At 38.8% G+C, this 23,055-nt stretch overlaps 9 protein-coding genes across 9 annotated transcripts; 3 read left to right on the forward strand and 6 right to left on the reverse strand.

Moving 5' to 3' along the window:
* Positions 1-835: 835 nt before the first annotated feature.
* NOP58 (Nucleolar protein 58) lies at positions 836-2,566 on the reverse strand (the record flags this gene model as incomplete). Its single annotated transcript, XM_064825118.1, has 1 exon — positions 836-2,566. One exon carries the CDS (start codon positions 2,564-2,566, stop codon positions 836-838), a length of 1,731 nt encoding a protein of 576 aa, XP_064680495.1.
* A 15-nt stretch (positions 2,567-2,581) lies between these two features.
* Positions 2,582-4,533, reverse strand: UTP22 (U3 snoRNP protein; the record flags this gene model as incomplete). The annotated part of the gene is made up of 3 exons (XM_064825119.1): positions 2,582-3,323; positions 3,496-4,223; positions 4,282-4,533. 3 exons carry the CDS (start codon positions 4,531-4,533, stop codon positions 2,582-2,584), a joined length of 1,722 nt encoding a protein of 573 aa, XP_064680496.1.
* Positions 4,534-5,186: 653 nt separating this feature from the next.
* Positions 5,187-5,681, reverse strand: ATC70_005837 (uncharacterized protein; the record flags this gene model as incomplete). The annotated part of the gene is made up of 1 exon (XM_064825120.1): positions 5,187-5,681. The coding sequence occupies one exon, from the start codon at positions 5,679-5,681 to the stop codon at positions 5,187-5,189; it is 495 nt and encodes a 164-aa protein (XP_064680497.1).
* A 5,063-nt stretch (positions 5,682-10,744) lies between these two features.
* Positions 10,745-11,654, forward strand: ATC70_005838 (uncharacterized protein; the record flags this gene model as incomplete). Its single annotated transcript, XM_064825121.1, has 5 exons — positions 10,745-10,805; positions 10,865-10,959; positions 11,018-11,092; positions 11,152-11,417; positions 11,471-11,654. The coding sequence occupies 5 exons, from the start codon at positions 10,745-10,747 to the stop codon at positions 11,652-11,654; spliced, it is 681 nt and encodes a 226-aa protein (XP_064680498.1).
* Positions 11,655-12,174: 520 nt separating this feature from the next.
* Positions 12,175-13,366, reverse strand: SNF4_2 (AMP-activated serine/threonine-protein kinase regulatory subunit; the record flags this gene model as incomplete). Its single annotated transcript, XM_064825122.1, has 3 exons — positions 12,175-12,759; positions 12,826-13,233; positions 13,295-13,366. The coding sequence occupies 3 exons, from the start codon at positions 13,364-13,366 to the stop codon at positions 12,175-12,177; spliced, it is 1,065 nt and encodes a 354-aa protein (XP_064680499.1).
* A 362-nt stretch (positions 13,367-13,728) lies between these two features.
* ATC70_005840 (uncharacterized protein) lies at positions 13,729-14,891 on the reverse strand (the record flags this gene model as incomplete). Its single annotated transcript, XM_064825123.1, has 3 exons — positions 13,729-14,307; positions 14,367-14,765; positions 14,820-14,891. 3 exons carry the CDS (start codon positions 14,889-14,891, stop codon positions 13,729-13,731), a joined length of 1,050 nt encoding a protein of 349 aa, XP_064680500.1.
* Positions 14,892-15,292: 401 nt separating this feature from the next.
* ATC70_005841 (uncharacterized protein) lies at positions 15,293-16,458 on the forward strand (the record flags this gene model as incomplete). The annotated part of the gene is made up of 3 exons (XM_064825124.1): positions 15,293-15,352; positions 15,409-15,819; positions 15,880-16,458. The coding sequence occupies 3 exons, from the start codon at positions 15,293-15,295 to the stop codon at positions 16,456-16,458; spliced, it is 1,050 nt and encodes a 349-aa protein (XP_064680501.1).
* A 2,670-nt stretch (positions 16,459-19,128) lies between these two features.
* ATC70_005842 (uncharacterized protein) lies at positions 19,129-19,623 on the forward strand (the record flags this gene model as incomplete). Its single annotated transcript, XM_064825125.1, has 1 exon — positions 19,129-19,623. The coding sequence occupies one exon, from the start codon at positions 19,129-19,131 to the stop codon at positions 19,621-19,623; it is 495 nt and encodes a 164-aa protein (XP_064680502.1).
* A 166-nt stretch (positions 19,624-19,789) lies between these two features.
* Positions 19,790-20,209, reverse strand: ATC70_005843 (uncharacterized protein; the record flags this gene model as incomplete). Its single annotated transcript, XM_064825126.1, has 1 exon — positions 19,790-20,209. The coding sequence occupies one exon, from the start codon at positions 20,207-20,209 to the stop codon at positions 19,790-19,792; it is 420 nt and encodes a 139-aa protein (XP_064680503.1).
* Positions 20,210-23,055: the final 2,846 nt, after the last annotated feature.

Genomic DNA, 23,055 nt, shown 5'->3' on the forward strand with positions numbered 1-23,055 from the left:
ATAACTGAAAGTATCTAGTCCAACTTTATTTAGACTTACCGACGACATATCTAATATTTGTTAATAATTTGAAAGTAGCAATTTATTAAGGTGATTGAGTATAAATAATGTAGCTGTAACAACAACGTAAATATCGCTTTGCTAAAGTAGTAGCTAATTTATCAGAAATAAATTATTTATAAAAAAAGAGTTTGAAATTAATCAGGTAAAGAATATCGTTTATTACATTGAAAATAAGAGGGTTTATATACTATTCGAATTGAGGGATTTGATGTGAGGATAAGGTATTAGATGGGTTAATTTGGGTGATAGGATAATAGATCCAATCTATTATCCTGAACATGCCATAATATAGATCGTAACTGAATCCTGTTTCATGTCAAAGTTTATGATCTGATGTGACCGGTGCTTGAACTGCTTGTTTCTATGCATTTGGAGATCCGGTTTAGAAATGATACATCACTACCCCACACCAGCTTGGAGACCCTAGGTCGATAGCGAAACCATAAGATAGCACCTCTTGATTAGTGCTTGTGATGTAAGTGATAAACCGTGAAAAAAAAAGAAAAGAAAAAAAAGAAAAAAAAATGTATGTTCCCTATGCTTTCATATGAAGTTGCTGCATGATGGAATCGTTGATTCGCCAGTAAAAACCTTTATACATTGAAAACCAAACATGCCAATTGGAAAAAAATACCAATGTAATTTACAAGGGAAAAAGGCAGAATCTATTGACAAACATCTATAAAGATGATGGTTGTCTGTTCACAATCAACCGCGCATGTCTCTTTGTAGATCTCTCTTCACGCGTTGCAACCGATCTTTTGTTGATTGATTATAGTACTCTTTGCCTTTTACCAGAGCTCTTTTCAGGTGCTCCTACTCTCGCCCAGTACTGTTTGATAGGTTGTCTTGAATCAAACAACTCTGGAGTTTCCCATGAATCATAACTACAATCGTAATCCTTCCAAGTAACGAGATATTGATAGTTAGGCGCTTTACCCTTATGTTTGAGGATAGCCTCAACTTCATAACGTTTATCAGCAGGTTCTGGAGGAGGTGAATTCTCGATCATCAATTTAATGTGAGATGTAGGAACATCTCTTGATAAGAATGTATCGGTTTCATCTTTTAGAATGTAACTGCCATTCTTTGTATAACCATGAATATAGAACACGCCCTCGTATTTAGGGTCAGTTTTACTGTTCTTACTTTCTACATTCTTAATCATGACAGAAGCTCCTATGGGGAATGGGTTCTTTAGAATTTTGTGTCGCTTCATAAAATAAGCATTGTCAGCTTTCTGTGATTCGACAATCTGCTCCTTGATTGCAGGTACAAGAATTTTGTCAATTCTCTTGATCTTGTCTTTCAAGGCCTTGGCATTTAATGTTTGCTCTGGAAGGCTCATTTCAACATCAGAATAGTCTTTTAATTCATTAGGAAGCGTGGCAAACATGACAACAAATGGTTTCATGCCGTGTAGCCTTGATTTATGTAAATTTAAGCTATAGTCTGTGCCATCAAGATACAAATCCCAATTTTCGGCACATCCATCCAGCATGTTAATGACGATGGTCTTTGAGCTCTTGACCGCGGCTTCACAAGCGCTGTTGCCTAACAGGCACCATGGAAGTGAAAGCCTTTGCTCTATCTTTGCATTGGCAGCAATGCTCTCTAGTAATTGAGAACTGAACTCCTTACCTTTATCATGAGAAAGGATTTTTGGGTAACCAAAAAGACTAAAATTAGAGACAATTTCTTTAGCAACTGTTGTTGCAGTTTTGTTTGGAAACGCCCCTAATACAATGAATCTTGAGAATAGATCCATTGCTATCAAGATAAAGTTGTTACCTCTAGGAGTAGTAACATCAAATGTGTCTAGGTCAAAAACCCAATGATCTCCAACAGAATCCGCAGTATGATTCTTTGGTGGATGATATACATGTCTTCCTATGTTAAATATCCTGCATTTGCTACAGTTCTTGACATATTGTTCAATATCTTTTCTGAGCCCTTTCCAATGCACTTGGTAATCTTCATGTATAACCTGCTCCATAGCAGTGATTCCATAGTGTCCTAAAAGGTGAGATTTTTCTAATAGTTCTTGCTTTTGTTCTTCACTTTTAGGTACTTCATAAATGTCCAAATGTGATGCATAAATGCACAATTCTTTATTGTCCTTGCTGTCAGAATTTGCAGTTTCTGTGAGTGCACTGCTTACTGTGTTACTGTTTGTATTTTCCTTATTAGCATTATTCTCAGTATCATTGATTTTGGTACCCTGAGTACTCGGATTGAAAGGCTGTAAAATAATGTCATTTGCTTTAATACCCTTCTTTTGCTTCTTAGCTTTATGAAGGTCTTTATCATTTGTAGACTCGATTGGATCTAATATCCGTTTAATAACAGTAGCTCTTCTAGCGAGAGAACCACACCCCTCCAGCTTCTTTGTACCAGGTACAAAGATGCGAGAAAGTCGATCTGCTAGAATATTGTCCATACCCATACAGTATGTGATATCAAAGTGAAATTCAAAAATTGTATCATAAAAGTTCTCAATCATACGAGTAAGTTTCTCTTAAGAATGTAGGTACAATAGACCACGATTATCCAAGAATAAATGAAACTTTTCACCCCGTAACCATTGGCGAAACTTATTGAAAGCATAAACCACTGCCAAAAACTCACGCTTGGATGACCCATAGCGTTGCTCACTGGCAGATAGTTTACGGGCGATGAAGCCATTATAGTAAATACGCTTTTTGATAACTTGATATAAACAGGTACCAATGCCATATGCACTAGCATTAGTGACAAGGCAAAATGGATAGGCTAAATTAGGTGCTGGAATGATACGACTACTAACAAGCAATTGTTGAATGTTGGTCATGGCAGTTGTATGATCCTCTGTCCATACCTTGTCAATATCTGGAGTATTTTTAATGGCATCCAATGGTGCGGTTAAAGTAGACAAACGAGGTAGATTGCTACTAAAGTAATTTACCAATCCTAACCGAGATTGAAGTTCTTTACTGTTAGCGACCTTTGGATCCCGATCTAAAATATTGTTTACTTTACGAGAATCAAAGGCCAACCTCTTCTCGGGTAGGCAAAAGCCTAATATATTAATGCTACGCTGAGCAAAATGAGTCTTTGCGTGATTTATCTTGAGATTAGCCTTTTTTAACCAATCCATAACTATTTTGACGTATTTTAAATGTGTTTCCATGTCTGCTTCTGTGTACACCGTGTGCACCGTGATATCGTCTATAAAATTGGTGGTGACAGAGCTTAGATCAGAGAACAAATTAGTCAGATACCTTTGTACAAATGAGCTAATTGGTAATAATCCCATGGGGGCAGTTCCTGAAGCTCCATTGCAGGCCAGTTGTTGGATCGATAAATGAAACATATTTGCGAGAAGCGCTTGCTAGCCTAAAACTATGGAAACATTGTGAAAGATTCAACACCGAAAATATAGCGTGTTCTGACATCTTTCTATGTAATGTGCTAATCAAAGGTAGTGGGAATCGATCGGATTTGTCTGGATCTAATGCAGCATTGACAGCTCTGCAATCCACAACTACTCTATAAACACCAGGAGCATACTCACCAGTGCTAGTCTTTTTACGTACACAGAATATAGGTGAGTTGTATGGCGTTCCAGGTGGTGCTGGTTGAATGACACCATTCCTAATCCATATAGCCATTTGTTCCTCAATAGTTGGTAGAAACTTTTCTTCCAGGGGCCATTGAGGTTTATACATTTTGTTTTCATGATCTTTCAATTTATGCAACTCTAGGGTACTACCTGGTATATTGCAATATGCCTTAGGATCAATGTTTTTGTTGGCCTCAATGTACGGTTCAATTTCTTTCATGAACTGAGCTCTCTCTGCCTCTGTACCATAAGGAGAATCATTAGGAGTGTAGGGATCTGGATAAATTGTAGGAATCTCAGGGTTATTATCATCATCCCAATCCATCGCCATGTTGGAGATTGTAATGCCAATTTGCATGATCAAATCCATACCAATTACCACATCAATGTCACTAAAGATATCAAAAATCTCAAATTTAGAGTAACATTGGCGAGAATTATATGTAATCTTAATGTCTTCTTCTGTAGAACCAATTCTATCAATAACAGTGTCCTTTTTACAAGCTTTAATGATGCCTTTAATGTCTTTATTTATTTTCACTTCTAATATTTTGGCTAACTTGGGGGGAGAGACAACTAAATGGGGAACCTGTGTCCAAAAGAAAGTAGGTTCGAACCTTGATGTCGTTGCTCTCTAAAGTAATTGGCAAAATAATAGAGTTTTTGTTTAGTAAATTGCGAGGTGGTTCATTCATGTATTGATACTCACAATCTTTAATGCTCATGGCTGCGAAGGTCATATTCTGCTCGTCGAATTCCGTATCCGTATCCATATTGTCATCAGAGTTGTAATCAGTCTGCTGATTGGGCACAGGGACGATCGTCTTCTTGACGACCTTACTTCGAAATCTTGGTTGATTATTCTTCATCTTGCACACGGCCCTGTGCGCTGGAGTCCATCCTGACTCCTTGCAATCGTGACAAATACGAGTGTTGACCTCACCAAACTTCCTTTGTGCCTCATCGATTCGTTTTTTCATGCTGTCAGATGCTTTGCAATCCTTGGTGCGATGATTGTGGGCATTCGGATGATACATCATGCATCGTTTGGGTGAGTGACTGGTGACCTTGGTGTTTAGAATAACGAAATATAGACAGAGTAAATACAATTAGAGCTGAATATATTTATTATGTTATTCCAAGATTGAATAGGGATCAAAACTGGTGTAGATATCAAAGGTATTTATAGTTATTTGACAGTGCCGCAGCAATATGACCTTGATCTTGAATGCGGGATAATTGTATAAGCCTTGAACCAGTTAACGAGGATGTGCTGCATAAGAACTCATGAACCACCAGTCAAGGATAAACAACAAAGATAATCCAGGATAGAATGTTCTTCCTAATAGCTTTGACGGAAGAACATTTGCCGGAATTGAAACCCACTTCCAGGGACGAAAGGCCATAGGCTACCACTCTCCAGGAACCAGGATATAGATTAGCCATTTGATGGCACCACTCATGTTCCTTCGTGCTGCTTGAATAAAGACCTCTCACTTCTACTATGCATCTCAGCTCATTCTCAGATCCTCTTATGTAATATACGACGCCTAATACATTTGCCTCTCAGAGATGATCTATATCCTAAACACTTGCTAGCACTATTGTTATTCAAAACTGAGGCGGAGGATGTTACTGGAGTTGCTTTTTCACGTTCTCTTTCCCACTTGTCCTTAAACAGAGCGTTGTAGATAGCTGTTATCTTGTTGACCACCAAATCCACGGTGATCTCCTCATTAGAATTGGTATTGAGAGAATACTTGGTGTAGTTCGCCAACTCTTCTGGAAGGGCCTTGATCAAATAACGAACGATACAATCCTCATCCTGGATTTCAGCCTGATTGCGCAATTGTTGGAATTTGTCCACAAATTGATTGAAAGCCTCTCCTTGTTGATGCACTAGTCGCTCCAAATGCTCTCTTGCCGCATCTCTCATATCAATGCTTGATCGACCATACTTGTTGATAACTGCTGTACGGAATTCGGACCAAGTTAAACGGCCTTGTTCAGCAACCATGCTTGTATACCAACAAGCCATTTCAGTTGATAACTTGGCTGGTATTGTGGAATTTGAGGCTTGATAGACTAAAATTCACGGAAAAAAAAGAATAAAAAGAATAACAGTAAAGTCAACTTGATAAAGGTATGTTTTATTATCAAACTGACAGGTGTAAAGTAAACTGAAGTCTCTCTACTGGCCAGGTAGATGATCCTTCTTATATACTATAACAATGGATAAAAGTTCTATTAATTAGATTGACAAATAAGTCAACTCAGATCAACTAATGTCTAATCATGCTAAAAGACAACTCCAGCAAGCTAATCATGATTTAGCTCTGTCTGGATGAATAATTAGACTCTCATCCGAAGTACCCTGATCTATCCTTTCTATAAGGATAATTAATATCGATCTAGTAGCATGTATCCAATAGGTACAGTCTTCTTAGTCTATATCAATAGTATATATATATATCTGAGTGTATATCGCTGAGCATACATCTTTAGCATGTATCTGGATATATGGCATGTCTCATATATTGCACAAGTCTGTAGTACATAAAGTATCTGTAGCTAGTATCACGGATATAAGCATGTGTCTTATAGCGTGGATCATAACGTGCACATCTGAAGCAACAAGCTCATATTGCATTAATCTTGGTGCCTATCCAGATATGGTAAACATCCGTAGTCAATGTCGGAATACAAGTATAAGTCTATAGCGCCATCCATGTCCGTGGTGCCATCTATAGCCTATATCTTATATAGTATGAATCTTATAGTACTAGCGTATCTGAAGTTCATATCTTCTTACAGTATAAATCGATATCGTACATCTAATCCAGTGTACATATAGTTTATATCTAAATCTGGTAACTGGACGAACTGTCGGAATGCAGATCATAGTGGATGTATTCCACACCTCGTCTCATCTGCCTCAATCGAGCGCTTCCCCACCAGGACAGCTTGTATAATCAATAGACTGTTACCTACCGCCACATAATAATTTAGATTAGATGTTTATTCCGTTGCTCGAGGTCCACCACTCCGCGATATGTCTCCCATAAAATAACATATGAACAAAACATAATATTAACTACAAATAAAATCTATTGGTGTCGATACTTGTATTACGGAACTTGTAGGTATCATGAATGTCTATCCACTCGACTTGGAAACAAAATATCGTTGTTAGCTCTCCCCATTATGCTGAACCGAGTCAGGCTGCCCGGTTTCAGCCGTTTCTCTTTAAATATGAGTGTTTAACATCGTGTGTTAAGCACAAAGAATAAAAGGATTATTATTTGTAGCTTATAAAAAATGTTTAATATTATAAAAACAAGAAAAGACTTATTTGAATAAGATCAGACACAAAGACTAAAGATTTATTGATGAAGACAAGAGTTATTCTATTTATACTAAGCTCTGAATGCCAAAGTAGCAATTTATCTTGTACAACGCTTACCACATCTGGTGAACCTCAGTATTTAGATAGCTGAGATGCACTTCAATTATCATAGCTTGTTCATGTTCTTGCACAACACAGACCTATCTACCCATCAAGAATATTTTAATCTCTATAGACAGTTGTAGCCCTTCTAGCACAACATCGTGGATAGACGTTAAGTCAAGCTTTTCGGCTAGAGATGGCACCTCTGTTGTGAACAACCATCAAAAAGGTCGTGCTAGCCTGATAAGCGTCTCGTTCAATCTGAGCAAGTTATTAGGTTCAAATCTGCAACATATCATTGATGTCCAAGTCCAAAATTTACTGTATTCGCGCATTTCAAAAAGAAAGATCTGAGGCTCAAAATTAGAATAAAAGCATCTATCACTTAGAAATTGAGTTCCGTACAATGCAAAATTTCAAAGAAATCAGACAGAACTGTAACGTACTTACTTCTTTGACAAAACAGCCTATTACACTTTACCTTTAGGCCAAATTCTCCTCAAATTTAGCCAATTAGAAGCACGGATAACTCATGTTACAAAGCGTTGTGGACGCTCGGAATAGGGCCAAACTTCTCTCCTTGTCCACGCTTTACTTACTGATGCTTTATCTAAAAAAAATTTGGATCATCGCAAATTCATAAAAATCATCGTTTTTCCATGAGTATTAGCAAGGGAAAAATTTTGAAAATCAAACGATCGCGTTTTTCACCTTAAAACAAAGACTTTTTCTATGATACATATCAGATCAAACTGATCGTAAAGATGGAAAGCAACATTAGAAACTCTTTCTTTGAGACTTATATATGCTAGAATTTGACATAATCACAGAAAACCTGTTTTCATATTTTTGCAAATTACTCATTATTTTCGATCTGAAAGCTGTATGTAACTAGCACCACTCGATGCGCCTTGTTTAGCTCTCTATAAACGCATTAGAAAGTTGGATTCAACAATAAAAGTTTCTATAGTCAAGTTCTGCAAAAACGTTCGAAAGATGTCAGATCAAGTCAAGCTTAATCATTAAAATGACCACTGCACAAATCCAAATTTGAGTGCCGCAATTACGGCTGTCGCTGAGGAGAGCTGTGGTAAAATCTACTGGCTGTGACGTCGGACAGCGCGCCTTCTCATTTTTCCATACCCTCGTTTTTCTCCCTTTTTGCAAAACGCATTTAGTATCAAATCATGGTGGTTTTGGAACCCTTTTGATTAAATACAACACCCTAGCTTCTGATAACACGGTCTTTCACTGTGAAACATACTTGATACTGATTCTTCAAAGTGAAATATAGTAGGTACCATTCGATGACTAGCACAGAAAGTTATAGAACAAGCACTAATCGAATTTGTACATTAGGTTCTGATAATTTATTCGCCTGTTTGACGTGAGTACTGCCGCCATGACTTCTCTTCTATCTCCGCTGTCTGCGTCTTTGATTGATCATATCCGGCGGTTGCTTCTTTGGTCTGTATCCCTGGCGGTTACCTCTTTAACCTTTGTCTGGTCTCTACTAGCCTCGTTCGTTCTCTGGTTTGTCTATGATGCTGGTGTTTCTGCTGCTGCTAATATGGTCTTTCCTGGTCAACTCTCTTTGGTGCATGTTCATTCTCTGGTCTACGGTATATCTGGTGATTGCGTATCCTCTGGTCTATCTACGGCAGTGGTAAGTGGTAAGTATCTTCTTTCTTCTGGTCGCAATGATATAAAACTTCTTTGAACGTTTGTATCATTGCCTCCTTTCTCATGATAATGCATTCATGATGTTTACTTTGTTGCGTTTTTCTTCTTTTGTTGTTTGTGTTGTTTTACATCCGACTATTACCATGCATGTTGCTCATCATGTATGGATTTTGTTGCAACAACAACGAGCTGTTCTGAACGTCTCTGATGTTGTATTTGTTATACTTTTCTTTGAGTGCTCACTTTGTGTGAGTATCCGTTTTTTGCCTACGTACTACTATACTTCTATAGTAGTAGTATGCTCTTTTCTTATTATTATTTTTATGTTTCTTTGAAGCATACCTTTTTTACGTTGTGTGGATGTGCCTATCCCTGAATCTCAACAAGAACTTATCCGAGGCTAGGAGGTAGATAGGCTGCCTCCACTTGGTTATCACTACTTACTTTAGTGATGATTGAGGGTCTCAACGCCAGAATCTAAAGCTAGGTAGTGTAAGTAAGGCATGCTCTAGCACCTGAGGGAGATTTGATGATAGCAGCGGCTATATTGCTATTATAGCGGCGCTTAAAATTTTGCCTCACATCAAAACAGGGGGAAACCCTCGCAAAATTTTTCTTAGGTCAGCGGAGTTTTCAAGCAATCTGATTGGCTCAAAGGTTCAGGGACCGAAGGACTCTAACTAGTTAATATCCTATTAATCTGCCATTATAATGAGTTTATGTTTGTAATTAAAGAGTATCTAAATAGATATAATTTAAGTTCTTCTTTATTCAAAAGTAAGAGAAGATGCAATAATTTGATCTGGCATCGATTGCAGAGCTTTACGAGACGGATAGTTGATGAATTTATTATGTTAAGAGATTTTTTATATATAAATACAATAGTATGCTCGGTATTAACTCCTCCCAGTGCCAAATGTTTCGCCAAGCATGTATCTTTATCATTGATTTCCAACATGTGGTGCCAATTTCAAGTTTTGTCAGCTTCTACCTCATATCAAAGATTCTGGATGCGCGAAAGTATTTCTGGTTTTGAGATTTGGGCCATCCAAAATGGAGTTTTGAAATATTGATACTACAGTATTGAAAGCAGCATGTTCCTACTATAGCAATCTGTAGCGAGAAAAGCGATGGTGTGTTTAAATTTTAGATTGGATGGGTTATTGGTAAGAAATATGGTGTTTTCAAAATAAGACAGTTGTGAGCAATGGGCTACATATAGGAACCTGTTATTTACAGTGATTACAAGAAGTTATAGATTGATAGACGAGTTGTTGCAAAACGTTTTTTTTTAAAAAAAAAATAGCTCAAATGTTCCCAAATTACGCAGAGAATTTCATATATTTAAGTAGCAAAAGATATTTTAAGTAAAGTATCTACTTGTACTGAAACTCTTTTATTGATACAGACATGGATCATTACAGTTATTCATAAATTTGTTGATCAATGAAGACTGAGAGTGATTGAACTGATTAAAGCAGCCAAACAGAGCCGCTGTAGACTTAAATTGAGAACTGTTTCGCAGCATTAGGCAAATATGTGTAGCTGCAAGTGGTGGTGTAGAATATGTACTTTCTGGTTGTAGACTATAGTCTGTTAAGACGCCTCTTTAATCCGTCTTACAACGTTATTGTACCTATCATCTAATAGTGATTCCATCTGCTCCTGGATATCAGCTAGCTTCATTTTGAAACGTTGCTTGCCCGAGCAGATCCCTTGCCAATAAAACATATATGGTACCGATAGCAGCTGTAAAGTGCGTAACAAGGTCCAGGCATTCGTGTATGGTTAACATTGCATTGTGTAAGCAGTGACTCTATAGGTCTCTTTGCAATGTCTCACAGAACCAAGCATAATTTTAAACTACGGCAAACATCTTGAAAAGAGCAGAGCCACAAACCTACTGGAAAGCCTTTCTTTTCTCTTTAATAGAACACTTTCTCGATATCATGGATAATTCACTACTTATAAAAGCCGCCATTGCAGTTACAATTTTACTAGTCGTTACAGGTATTATAGTCAAATATAGGGATGCATCTGGATGGAGTGGGTATTCATATTGAGTGTAGTCATTGGTCTCTCTCTATTCGCAAAGAAACAAGGCAAGAACACAGTTTTATTACTAGGCATCAGCGATGCTGGCAAAACAGCCATGTACATATTAGTAAGTCATTTTCTTGGTTATTCACAGTAGTAGAATCGATGCTGATGCCAACATACAGTTGAAAAATGGAAAAAATCGACCCACAGTGTCATCTATGAAGGAGAATGAGGGACAAATCACAATCAACAACAAGGTAAGGGTGGACCATTGCAAAGGTTTAGAACGTGAAAAGCCTGATACGACATACAATAGATGTACGAGCTAGTGGATATGCCAGGCCACGATCGTGTTCGTTACCGATACGCAGATTTTTTACCTGTAACACGCTCTATTATTTTCGTGATTGACAGCACCAAAGTCAGTAGAGAGATTCGACCTGTAGCGGAATATCTGTATGATATATTGGCCAAGCCCATTGTCCAGAAGCAGCGCACACCCATCTTAATTGCCTGCAACAAAGCTGACATGATCACCGCTTTACCTATCGAGAAGATAAAACTGTTATTGGAGACTGAACTGTAAGTACTTTGAAAGTGTATGGAGTGGTATAGTCTATCTCATTCCCTAATAGCAATCGTTTGCGTGGCACTCGCACAGCCCGTGTTGAACAGCAAGAAAGTGACGAACAAGAGGCATTCTTGGGATATGAAGGGGAGGATTTCAAGTTTGATCATGTGGATAATGATATTGAATTTGAATCATGTTCGGTTGAGAACCAAGATGTAGAAAAAATCAAGGATTGGATCGTTCAATAAAGGAAACTGATATGGATATGAAACTTCTGGGGGAGATGGGTGTTGGCAGTTAGTGCCTGCAATGTCACAATTTGAAATTGGCATTGAGAAATGGAGGCATGAGGCTCTGTAAACTGAAAATAATAAAAGAGCCAGATCAGATAAACTATCCAGCTGTTGATTGAAGAGTTTGAGAGCACCATATCACCAGTTGCTGCTAAATTTCAGCAAAGCCTTTACCAATGCTTTTTTTTTTTTTTTAGGAATTGGACGTTTTGTGTGAGGATGAGATGTGTTCTAATTTGATGACAAGTAATGTAGGTATCTCTGTATCGATACATCATGTATCACCGAGTGGTTTAGATAATCAGTTTCAAATGTGTGTTGGTGAAAGTAACCGGGTGATCAAATTTCTCCAAGTTGACTGTGGTCAAAGCGAGCAAACAACAATCTGGTAATTTCCATAAGATTGGTAAAGTATTGAATCTGATTACAATGGTGTCTTTTAGCTACTTATTCAATGCGATTGTGCATCTACAGTTTATTTTGACATAAAAATAAGATTGCGAGGGATATAAGGCTCTTCCAGATACTTGATGTCTTGGTCAGACAGTTTAACAGCCAATGATCCAATCACATCATACAGATTCTCCAACTTGCCAACACCAACAATAGGGCTTGTACAATGGGGTTTAGAGAGCATCCATGCTAAGGAAATTTGAGCTGGAGAATGGCCCAACCTCTCAGCAACTTCCACCACGCGATCAATAATTTCATCGTTATTGGCACTCTCTTTTTTAGCAAAGAACAAGTTGATGGCGTGGTCAGATTCCAATCGAGTTGAGTTGCGATTTTTACCAGTCAAGAGACCTCTAGCGAGAGGCGACCAATGGATCAAAGCTACCCCACTATCCACGCAATAAGGATGCATTTCTCTTTCTTCTTCACGATAGATCAGATTGTACAAATTCTGCATGCTACTGAATTTGGCCCATCCATTCTTCTCAGCGATACGGTTCGCCTTTTGGAATTCCCAAGCATAGCAAGAGCTACAGCCAATGTATCTCACCTTGCCTGATCTGACCAGATCGTTCAAAGCTTCCATCGTTTCCTCAATTGGAGTTTGCTATAGAAACCACCACATAAAACTGAGTGCCAAGCTCATACCTTACAGATACAACAGCGTACTTACATGATCAAAACGATGAATTTGGTACAAATCAATGTAATCCAGACCAAGGCGCTCCAGAGAAGCGTCAACAGCATCAAAAATGTGCTTGCGAGATAGACCAAATGAATTCACAAATTCTGGCTCATCGTCTAATTGTCTTCCCAGTACATTATTGCCCACTTCGTTGGCAACAGTAAAGAACACCTTTGTAGCCACAACAATACGAGAACGAGGCATATTGAATTTCTTGATGGCCTTTCCTAGCACGCGTTCACTTTCGCCATTGGAGTACGCATCAGCAGTATCGAAAAAGTTGATGCCGGCTTCGTATGCCTTACCAATGATCTCCAGAGATTCCTCTTCATCCTTGACCCAAGGCTGCCATTTGGAAGAGCCGTAAGACATGCAACCGAGAGCAAAACGTGAGACCTGTACATTCAAAGAGATGTTGATGAGAATGCGGCATTCATATTTTGAGAAAGAGACTTACACGCATGCCAGTGTTGCCAAAACGAACGTATTCCATCTTGGGGAGCTTCTTTTCTTCGGTAGTAGTGGACATGATAATTGCTGCAATAAATACAAAGTGTGGAGAAGTGTCAGATTTCGAGACTCGACATTCGTTTATATGTTTGTCATCTCAGACAGGCGTCACTCTATTATGCAGAAAAGTTGGCAACTTTTTGCGTAATCCATGTCCAAACTAAGAATTTGGAAGCCAATGCTAGTGTTACAGAGACATCCGTATTTGGTTATTATCTGCGTGGAGATGTACTCAAAACGCCGGCTGCGGATAACGAGTATATCAAAAGCTATCTGATATCAATAATTGAGATATTTAAATGAGTCCTTCAACAGTGTTTAGCCAACATCCAACTGCTGCTTTGCTTAATGAAAAATACTCTTTATTGAACTAAAAAAAAATTAGTAATCGAGCTTCTTCTTGGGATTGTAGGGCTCTTCAAGATATTTGACATCTTCTTCAGTGAGCTTGACATCCAATGAGCGGATCAAATCCTTTAACTGTTCAATACGAGAGATACCTACTATAGGAGAGGAAACGTAGGGCTTTGTGTACTCCCAGGCTAAGGCAATCTGAGCACTGGTAACGTTGTACTTTTGAGCAATTTCTTGAACGCGATCAATGATGAGGCTGTTGGCTACTTCATCGTTGGTTGCTTTGAACATGCCCATGGTAAATCGACTGCCACTACGAGTCGTGGACCTGTTCTTGCCGGTGAGCTCACCCATAGCAAGTGGAGACCAAGGGATCCAGCCAATCTTTGCATCCAAAGAGTAAGGCGCCATTTCTCGTTCTTCTTCACGGTACAGTAGATTGTACAAGTTCTGCATTGACACAAATTGAGCCCATCCGTTCTTCTCGGCAATGCTGTTTAGCTTTTGAAACTCCCAAGTATCCATGCTACTAGCACCAATGTAGCGCACCTTTCCAGAGCGCACAAGATCATTCAATGCCTCCATAATCTCTTCCATAGGCGTGTTCTATTGCACAAATGCATCAGCTAGAGTACCTTTACAGACGCAATCAATACAACACATACCCTATCCAAGCGATGAATTTGATACAGATCAATGTAATCAACATCAAGTCGCTTGAGCGAGGCTTCTACAGCATCAAAGATGTGCTTTCGAGACAAGCCAATACGATTTACCATAGCAGGGTCTTCCTTCATGCCAGTGCGGTCAGAACGGTTCACATCATCAAAGACAGGGCCAAAGACCTTGGTAGCAATGACAATGCGAGATCTATCCATTCCCTTGATAGCCTTACCAAGAATCTCCTCGCTAACACCATTGGAGTAAGTATCAGCTGTATCGAAAAAGTTGACACCAAGCTTTGCAGCCTCACGGATCACTTCAATTGCTTCTTTTTCTTCTTTGACCCAAGGGCTCCAAGAGGATAAACCAAAAGACATGCAGCCGAGACAGAGGCGAGAAACCTACGATAAACACTTAATGGCAAGCTTGTCACGTTATACTACAATCTTACTTACTCTTAATCCTGTATTTCCAAGACGAACATATTGCATTTGAGGGACGGTAGAGGTAGCAGTTTCAGAAGACATTTTACTGTTGGTTTGACAGAGAGAAACTGTTTTAATAGACTATTTTCAGTCTTTTATGCGTTTTAATTCTGACCTAAAATCTTTGATCTTTTCATTTTTGGAAACCATATTACGTCTCCAGTTTCCTTTTCTCTCAATTAATCTTCCGCATGAATTTCAAATCGTATCATACTAGATTGACAGCTCGGCTGAATGGCTGATGATCAATGCCACGGAGCTATCGTTGTTTCGGGTAAGCCGACGTTATACTTCGAACATTTCAACATCAGAGTCATGGATACCCAAATTAAGACATAGGCTTACGCAAAGAGGGTTCTAAATGCAGATTCCTTCAGAAATATAGCATATAAAAACATGATTCATTTTCCTTTTTCCCTACAATCAACCAACATCTCACAAACATGGCTCTTGAAAACCTCCCTAAAATGCAATATGTTCGCTTAGGCAAGACTGGCATGCGTGTAAGGGATTTAATTAGCATTGCTCAAATACAATAGTATTCATGCTGAGGAAATAGGTTTCGCGTTTCACTATCGGTTGCATGTCTTATGGCTCTTCCAAGTGGCAATCCTGGGTCAAGGACGAAGAAGAATCTCTTGAGCTCCTTGGCAAAGCTTATGATGCTGGCATCAACTTTTTTGACACTGCTAATGTCTACTCTAATGGTGAGAGTGAGCGTATCTTGGGCAAAGCTATCAAGAAATTCAACATGCCCCGTTCCCGTATCGTTGTGGCTACCAAGGTGTTCTTCTTGGCTAATGAGGACGATGTTTCGTTTGGCTTAGCTGGTAAAAACTTGGCAGACAAACCTGAATTCGTCAACTGCTATGGTTTATCTCGCAAGCATATCTTTGATGCTGTTGATGCTTCATTAAAGAGACTTGGTTTGGATTACATTGATCTCTATCAAATTCACCGTTTCGATAAGGTATAACTAACTGGACCTGCTTATTGCTATAGATATATACTCACTTTTTTTTTTCAATAGAATACACCAATTGAAGAGACAATGGAAGCATTGAATGATCTCGTTCGCTCTGGCAAGGTGAGATACATTGGTTGCAGTTCGTGCCATGCTTGGGAGTTCCAAAAGGCAAATTGCATTGCTGAAAAGAACGGTTGGGCTCAGTTTGTATCCATGCAAAACTGCTACAACTTGTTGTACCGTGAAGAAGAAAGGGAGATGATTCCATATTGTCTTGACAGTGGCATTGCCAACATCATTTATTCGCCTTTGGCCCGAGGTTTGTTGATTGGTGGTTTAGAGAGAAAGTCATCTAGAAAAGAGAGTGATCCCATCATGAAGAACTACTCTGGAAAGGGTCATGAAACGAACGATGAGATTATCGATCGCGTTGCCAAGTTGTCTAAAAAGTTGGGCTACTCTGAAGCGCAAATCTCGCTCGCTTGGATGTTGACAAAACCGCACTGTACTAGTCCTATTGTTGGTGTCTCCAGTGAGAAGAATTTATATGACATAATTGGTGCACTCAATGTCAAATTGAGCGATGAGGATATCAAATACTTGGAAGAAACTTATACTCCTCGCAACCTCTTCCCAATGTAAATTGCATGAATAAATATTGTTTGTTTCCACTAGTGTCACTGAAAGTACTCTGTAGTAGCCGATTAAAAATAAATGATACACTTTGCACTTTGTACATTGAGGTTCGCATATGGCCAATCTGTGTATCCCAATTTTGCTGTGTTTTGCATGTTTTTGAGTAGGATCAAGTGATATTTGCCAATATATGGATTATTTTCATTATTTTGATATATGTTAAGGACCTAACGAGCATTTCAGCTCAAGGGCAGTGTAGTTTCATAATCGGGATGCTTTATTATCATGAACGAGTGTGTCTACGCTTCGGATGGCTTTCTACCTTCGCTTGGCTTTGATGAGAACCAATCTGTGCAACAGTGGCTCACGCTGCCGATTGCCCTTGCTCATCCCATCAAAATGATGCTACTTTTATTTTAACCCCTTACTTAAAACCCCTTCATACTATCTGTGGATCTGACTCTTATGCAATGTTGCACATCCGAATACACATTGATACTCTATATATCGGTCAACGGTATACTGGTATCACCCGTTTAGTCAAGAATGCGCTTAACACAGCAAAGAGTGAGTACATTTAGGCCATGATTTCTCGCGTTAGAAGCCGTTTTGGTCCGCCAGAAAAGCACCAAACAGTTGCTCTCATCTAGCGGTTGCTTGCTGACACCTTTGCTCAACTTTTTTGGGATCGTCGAAAATTCATCGAAAATCAACCAAAAAGCATGAGGGATACATCGTAGTTTTCGTCGAAAATCAAGCGATAACGATTTTGACAGCAAAAATGAAGACTTTTACTATGGCATGTATTAATTCAAAATGCTTCTCTCGATCCAAAGCAACTCATGAAACTTTGTTTGGGAGGTCTTCATATGCAAAAACTCGACATTTTTGCCAAAAACCTCGTTTCATTTTTTCAAAAATTGCTCGATAAGTTTAATCAAAACATCCGTTTTACTTGATACCATCGGATGCGCCTTGAAAAGCATTCCAAGAAAGCTTAGACAAGTATAGGTTGATCATTAGATTTTAAATAGTCGAATCTAGCAAAACAGATCAATCGAGTCGAAGAGTATCGAAATTTGTCCAATCTAGAGCAGACTATAAGCCTGAGTTAGAATAATTTTTGACAGCTGGTGAGGCAGGTTTGCAAACTCAAATGCAATAATAATATATGCTTTTGAAGCCAATGGAAAGTAGGTGGCGAACCACATGGTCCTATCGTTTCTCGACTAAACACGTCAACGTCTTTAGCTGCTGGCTTTACAACATGTTTGATTTTGACATCAGTATTTCAATGGTCTTGATCTTCTCTATTCATGCTTTTTCAAGTACCTCTAATCTCTGGCAAACGTGCTTATACTGGCTGCCAATTGAATATTCCACTTGTTCAAACTTTCTCGCAATATCCTTGTTATTGCCATTGATGAGGGTGGTGGTGGATTGCTTATTCTCAATTGATATTCGGTTCTGTCAAAGCGTCAGAAACAAGATGTTCTTGTATGAAGCTTTGCTTGTTGTATCGAGAGCAGCAGCAATTTGAGTTTGACTAGACCGTAACAATGCAGTAGATAGCTCAAGCATGTGAAATGGTGATAATGGAGAAGAAAATTCGGCCCCTTTCAACTGCTTTGGCAAATCAGCCATTGTCTTGAATATATGCCCTCTTACTTCTCTGTTGTTGTCGCGCAATGCGAGTTTTGAAGGATTTGTTAAACATTGCTCGTTCATCATGGATCTCACTTGAAAGCTGGTAAATTTTGCATTGTGCTTTGCAGATATCTCAATAATCCTGGCAAGCTGCTCATTAGATTCTGGTGTTGCTGTATTTGCTTGAGTTGGCACTTTTTCACGGCTTTACTCAGGTTTACCAGTGAGACTTCTTCATGCATTTGACTGATCCAGCAACAACCCAAACCTTCATTCAACGCTATTGTTTTGTGGTAACGCTCAAATGCTTTAGTAATGTAAATTTTTACATTTCTTTAGTCTGTAGTAATCCCCTAGAGCTATGTGAACATCGGCGTCTGTCTCGTAGCACTCTTCGAGTCGCTCGTGGTAGTCTTAGCTCTAGACAAGCCGTAATGTACTCTTGGGGTTGCTCTCAGAAACGCCATTCCAATATCACTTGCTGCCTCTTTGTATCCTACATCCAATAGTAGCGTTTTACAATTGCATAATCCACACTCACTCCACGACCTTGCTCGTACATCTGGCCCAGTACACATCTAGCTTTTTCATGTCCCGAGGGAGCTGCCTTTTCAAAATAGCATCTAACTTTCCTGTAATTGCTTCGCAAGAATTCATCGCTTTCCATAAGCAGCTTTCCAATCCTGTCATGGCATTCACCGCGTTCAGTATGGGAAGATACTCTTCTTTAGATGTTGTAAGCTTTGTAATAGTTTTCCTCATAATCTGTTAATCCAATCTCGTGGAATCTACTTCTCTCCAACTGGCTCTGGTAGTTATCAAGTCAATTTCAGTATTTGCTTGATATATCGACTTGGTTTAAAGCCTTACCGTATGACGTTTTGATCAACTTTTGACAAGAGCAAGAAGCAAAAGATAGGTGATCTTCCGCCCTTTTTTAAGCACCCGAGCAACTCGTCACGATGCTACACATGGAAAATTCTTTCATAATGTTTCTTGTTTCCAAATTACAATCAATGCAAAGCAGAAATGCCACCACAACCGCAAGCATTGCGATCGAATTCAGTGAATCCATCCAATTTGGTTGAACTTCAGGTGCTCACCAAGATAGTGAATCAGTTGCAAGGGAACAATGACATGAAAGGCTCTATACCTTACTTGGCTAAAATCGTTCAAATTGTTGCTAACCAGAGATTAGAGCGACCCTCACCAACAGCCACAGAAGAAAGCAAACAGCGATATTACCAGCAGCTTAACGAGCTCTCGAAAGTACAAGCAGATGCGTATGCGCAGTTGGCTGATGCCTATTTCCAGACGCAACAGTTCATTACATGCGAATCAAACTTGAACCTATCAGTCAAGATTTGGGAGCGTCTCTTGAAGCATGATGCCGCTTCTACAGATACCATTACACCACGCTTGAAGGCGGCTTACAAGCAATTAGGGGAGGCATATGAGGCGATGGGAAAAACTCAATTAGCGCAGCATATGGCAACTAGACTTGATAGATTATCATCTGATTAATAAAGTGCACATTTTCTCACAAATAGATACACATTGAAAGGTTAGAGAGAGATTGTATTTATTTCAAGCTAGTGTAGTAAAATAAGAGCAGGGAGAAGAGAGTTGGTTTATATAAAATTACAAAAGGCAGCAAGGAAGAAAAGAGGGTTATAATATGTATATGTATCTAATTGATACGATCTTCAGCAGTATGATCACGACTCTTGCGAGAGAGACGAGAGACTCTTGGCTTACGACCACCATGGATCCCACGATACAGTTGCTCACCCCAGTTAAAACATTCATCGCATGCCACCTTCTTGTGAGCTATACATCCAGGCTTGTCCTTGGAGACACGGGTCCACTTACGTGCAATAGAGAAAGGCTCACGTTCATCACCCTTCCATTTGGTATTGTATTCTTCTTCGGTCAATCTCTCGTGGAGCATGTCTTCCACAGCCATGTTGTTGGAGGATCGGTTATCAGTAGGGCACTTGTCGCAGACTTCAAGACCATGACGAGTACAGAAAATAAAGCCATTGATGGTAACGGAGTAAGAGTCAACGACGTTGTCAAAGTCTTCTTCTACGGGATATTGAGAGTCCATGCTGTTTCAAGTAATTCGATTTGTAGATATGTATATAATTGAATGAAGAAAAAAAGATGAGTGCTCCAAATTCGCTTGTATTTATACTTGATTTTCTAATGATGGTGGTGGTGTGATTTAATGGAAAAATCCTTTACCTTTGGAGCTGCATGAACTCCAATATGACGTTCCGTTTTCTATGGGTCGTTTTTCCCATACATGGTTTTTTCTCCCTTTCTGAATGAAAGCACCCCGCCTTTTGTTGGTTCATCACCACTGTGTATTGCTCTATCTGGGCAAGTTTCTAATGCAATCATCATATTGATGTCGACCCAAAATGAAGGGGTTTTGGCTGTGATTTGAGAGGCATAAAAAAAAGTACATTTGCCTGAGGACCCTTCATTGCATTTAATTAGAGTTACCCACATTTGATAAATCTCGGGTGATTCTTTCTAGTACACTGTTGTTGATCGAATTGTCCCGGTGTGGCCGTCTTTTTCTATTTCTCTATTCTATCCACCACATACATTTGACAACCATCACTAAGGCTGATGTGTGAGTCAAACCAGTTTGAACGCCATGGATCGCATGTATTTTTTGTTACAGTGTGCGTGTGAAAATACAAGGTCTTATTTATTTGTACATAAAACGCCCAATCGTGGTGGTTTTACATTCATATACGTCCATAATTTAATCAGAAAGGAGCCCGCATTCATTGAATTTGAGATTCATTTTCCATCCAAATTCATGCAAATTTCATGACATTCAAAGCTGAGCAGACTGATTTCGACAGCATGGTCAAATATCATTGCATTTGACGATGAAAAGCTGTATTATATAAACTTGCAATGTAAATAGATGAAAATATTCTCATCAGCTTATTACTTGTTTATTCTTGGTCTCACGTCAAAATCACAACTTTCATGCAAAAACAAGCATTCGGACATTCAGCTTATTTTTTGCTTCATTCCGCTAATTACCCTGGCTTGAGATCCTTCTCTCCAGGCGCATTCACATTAGATAATGCAGTTTTAGTTCTGTCATTGACCCGTTAATTACTATAAAGGTCTATAATGTAAATATAAGATTAGGTTCTACAGGAAAGCAAAGGAGAGTGGAAAGGGGAGGGGAGGGGAGAGAGATGTTGATTTTCTGTTTTTTTTCCTTTGCATTGAGATCCCGTAATTTATACCATAACGAATGGAAAACAATCGTAAACTCATGTAGAAAGGTTGCATTAAATTGAATGAAAAGTCTCAATCAATTGTCTATAATGGTTGCTCATATAGCAAAGCTGCAATATAGATGGACTCGAAAAAAAAAATACGAAATCAAGGATTCGTTGACGCAATTCAATTCAAAACAACACGAGATGTTTTTGGAAAATTAAGACGATTCCCTATTCGTCTGGAAACGTAGGCCTGTGTCAAGTTGGATACAAGTTCATGTGCGAGCAGCATAGCACATGGATTTATCCTTTAGTATCACTATATACAAAGTATAGTGTCTCGTGATGGCAACAAAATACGCCCATTACCAAGTTTATCTAATTACATGCTTTGCGATGTACCCACACACATACATTTGTCAGATTAAGTATAAGTTTGTGCTTGCTTTGCAATTCTCTTTGATGAAATGTTTCAAATAATCACGTAGCAGTGAGTCATGCCTTTTCGTGCAATGTCATACAGCAAACATATTCATTCCTTTGCACGGTAGATCTGATTCTCATAACATACAAGATTTAGCAGCCCTGTTCTTCCATCAGGGCATACGTTCATGATGAAGAAAAGCCGGGAGAGATCAACTTTAAATGGTCTAAGCGTTATTTCAGTGTTGCTCAAGGTTATCATATACTAAAATTGTCATTTGCAACTATAATAAATTGGGTTGAATAAAGAAATATACCCTATCTAGTTCACTGTTGAACGTTGATTGTCAATTACTTGCCTTAAAAAAAGTTTTGCTGTATACAAGCAAATCAGAAGCACGATCTTAAAAGTGCAGTTCAGTATGTACAATTCCAGCCTAATCTGGATGATCTTATAACCTACTAATACACATCAACAATTTACTCTAAGGTCATGCGAGAACCCTATATAAAATAGCCATGGATCTCACTCTTTACGATGCTATGCAATTATAACAATGAGGACAATTGATACGCGATTATACAGCACTCTTGCATTCCCTCTCAACGTTCTAAATCAAACGAAATAAAGCATAATTGTGCATTCGTACCGCGATTTCTTGCGATAAAAGCGGCTCTAGACTGGCAGAATAGTGCTGAATGATTGCTTTCGTGTAATATTTACTTCCTGACACCTTTGCTCAACTTTTTTGGGATTGTCAAAAATCGACCAAAAACCATGAGGGGTACCTCATGGTTTTCTTCGAAAATCAAACGATCGCGTTTTTGACCTCCAAAATGAAGACTTCAAACTATGAATATCGACCCAAAGCAACCCCTGAAACTTCATTTGTGAAGCCTTCATATATAAATTTTTAGCATTTTTGCCAAAAGCCTCATTTCGTATTTTCAAAAATTGCTCAGTAAGTGTGTTCAAAACATCTATTATAATTAGCACTATTGAATGCGCCTTGAAAAGTACTCCAAGGATGGTTAAGGGTGCATGAGATAATTAGCACAGTTTATTAGTCGAATCAGGCAAAAAAAAAAAAAAAATCAAGTCAATTTTGGTCGAAATCTGTCCAATCTGGAGCAGGCAACTGCATATATGCAACATGGCCAAATGCATGATACTTTCTAGGACGTAAAACATCTTTCCACTCGAGTCAATTCACAGTGCGAAATGGCAATCCATGTCATATTTGATAGAACAAATATCATTTTATTTGATTTGATG

Source organism: Mucor velutinosus, assembly GCF_035048745.1.
Source record: "Mucor velutinosus strain NIH1002 chromosome Unknown tig00001544, whole genome shotgun sequence".
In the NCBI taxonomy this organism is placed as follows: Eukaryota; Fungi; Mucoromycota; class Mucoromycetes; order Mucorales; family Mucoraceae; genus Mucor; species Mucor velutinosus.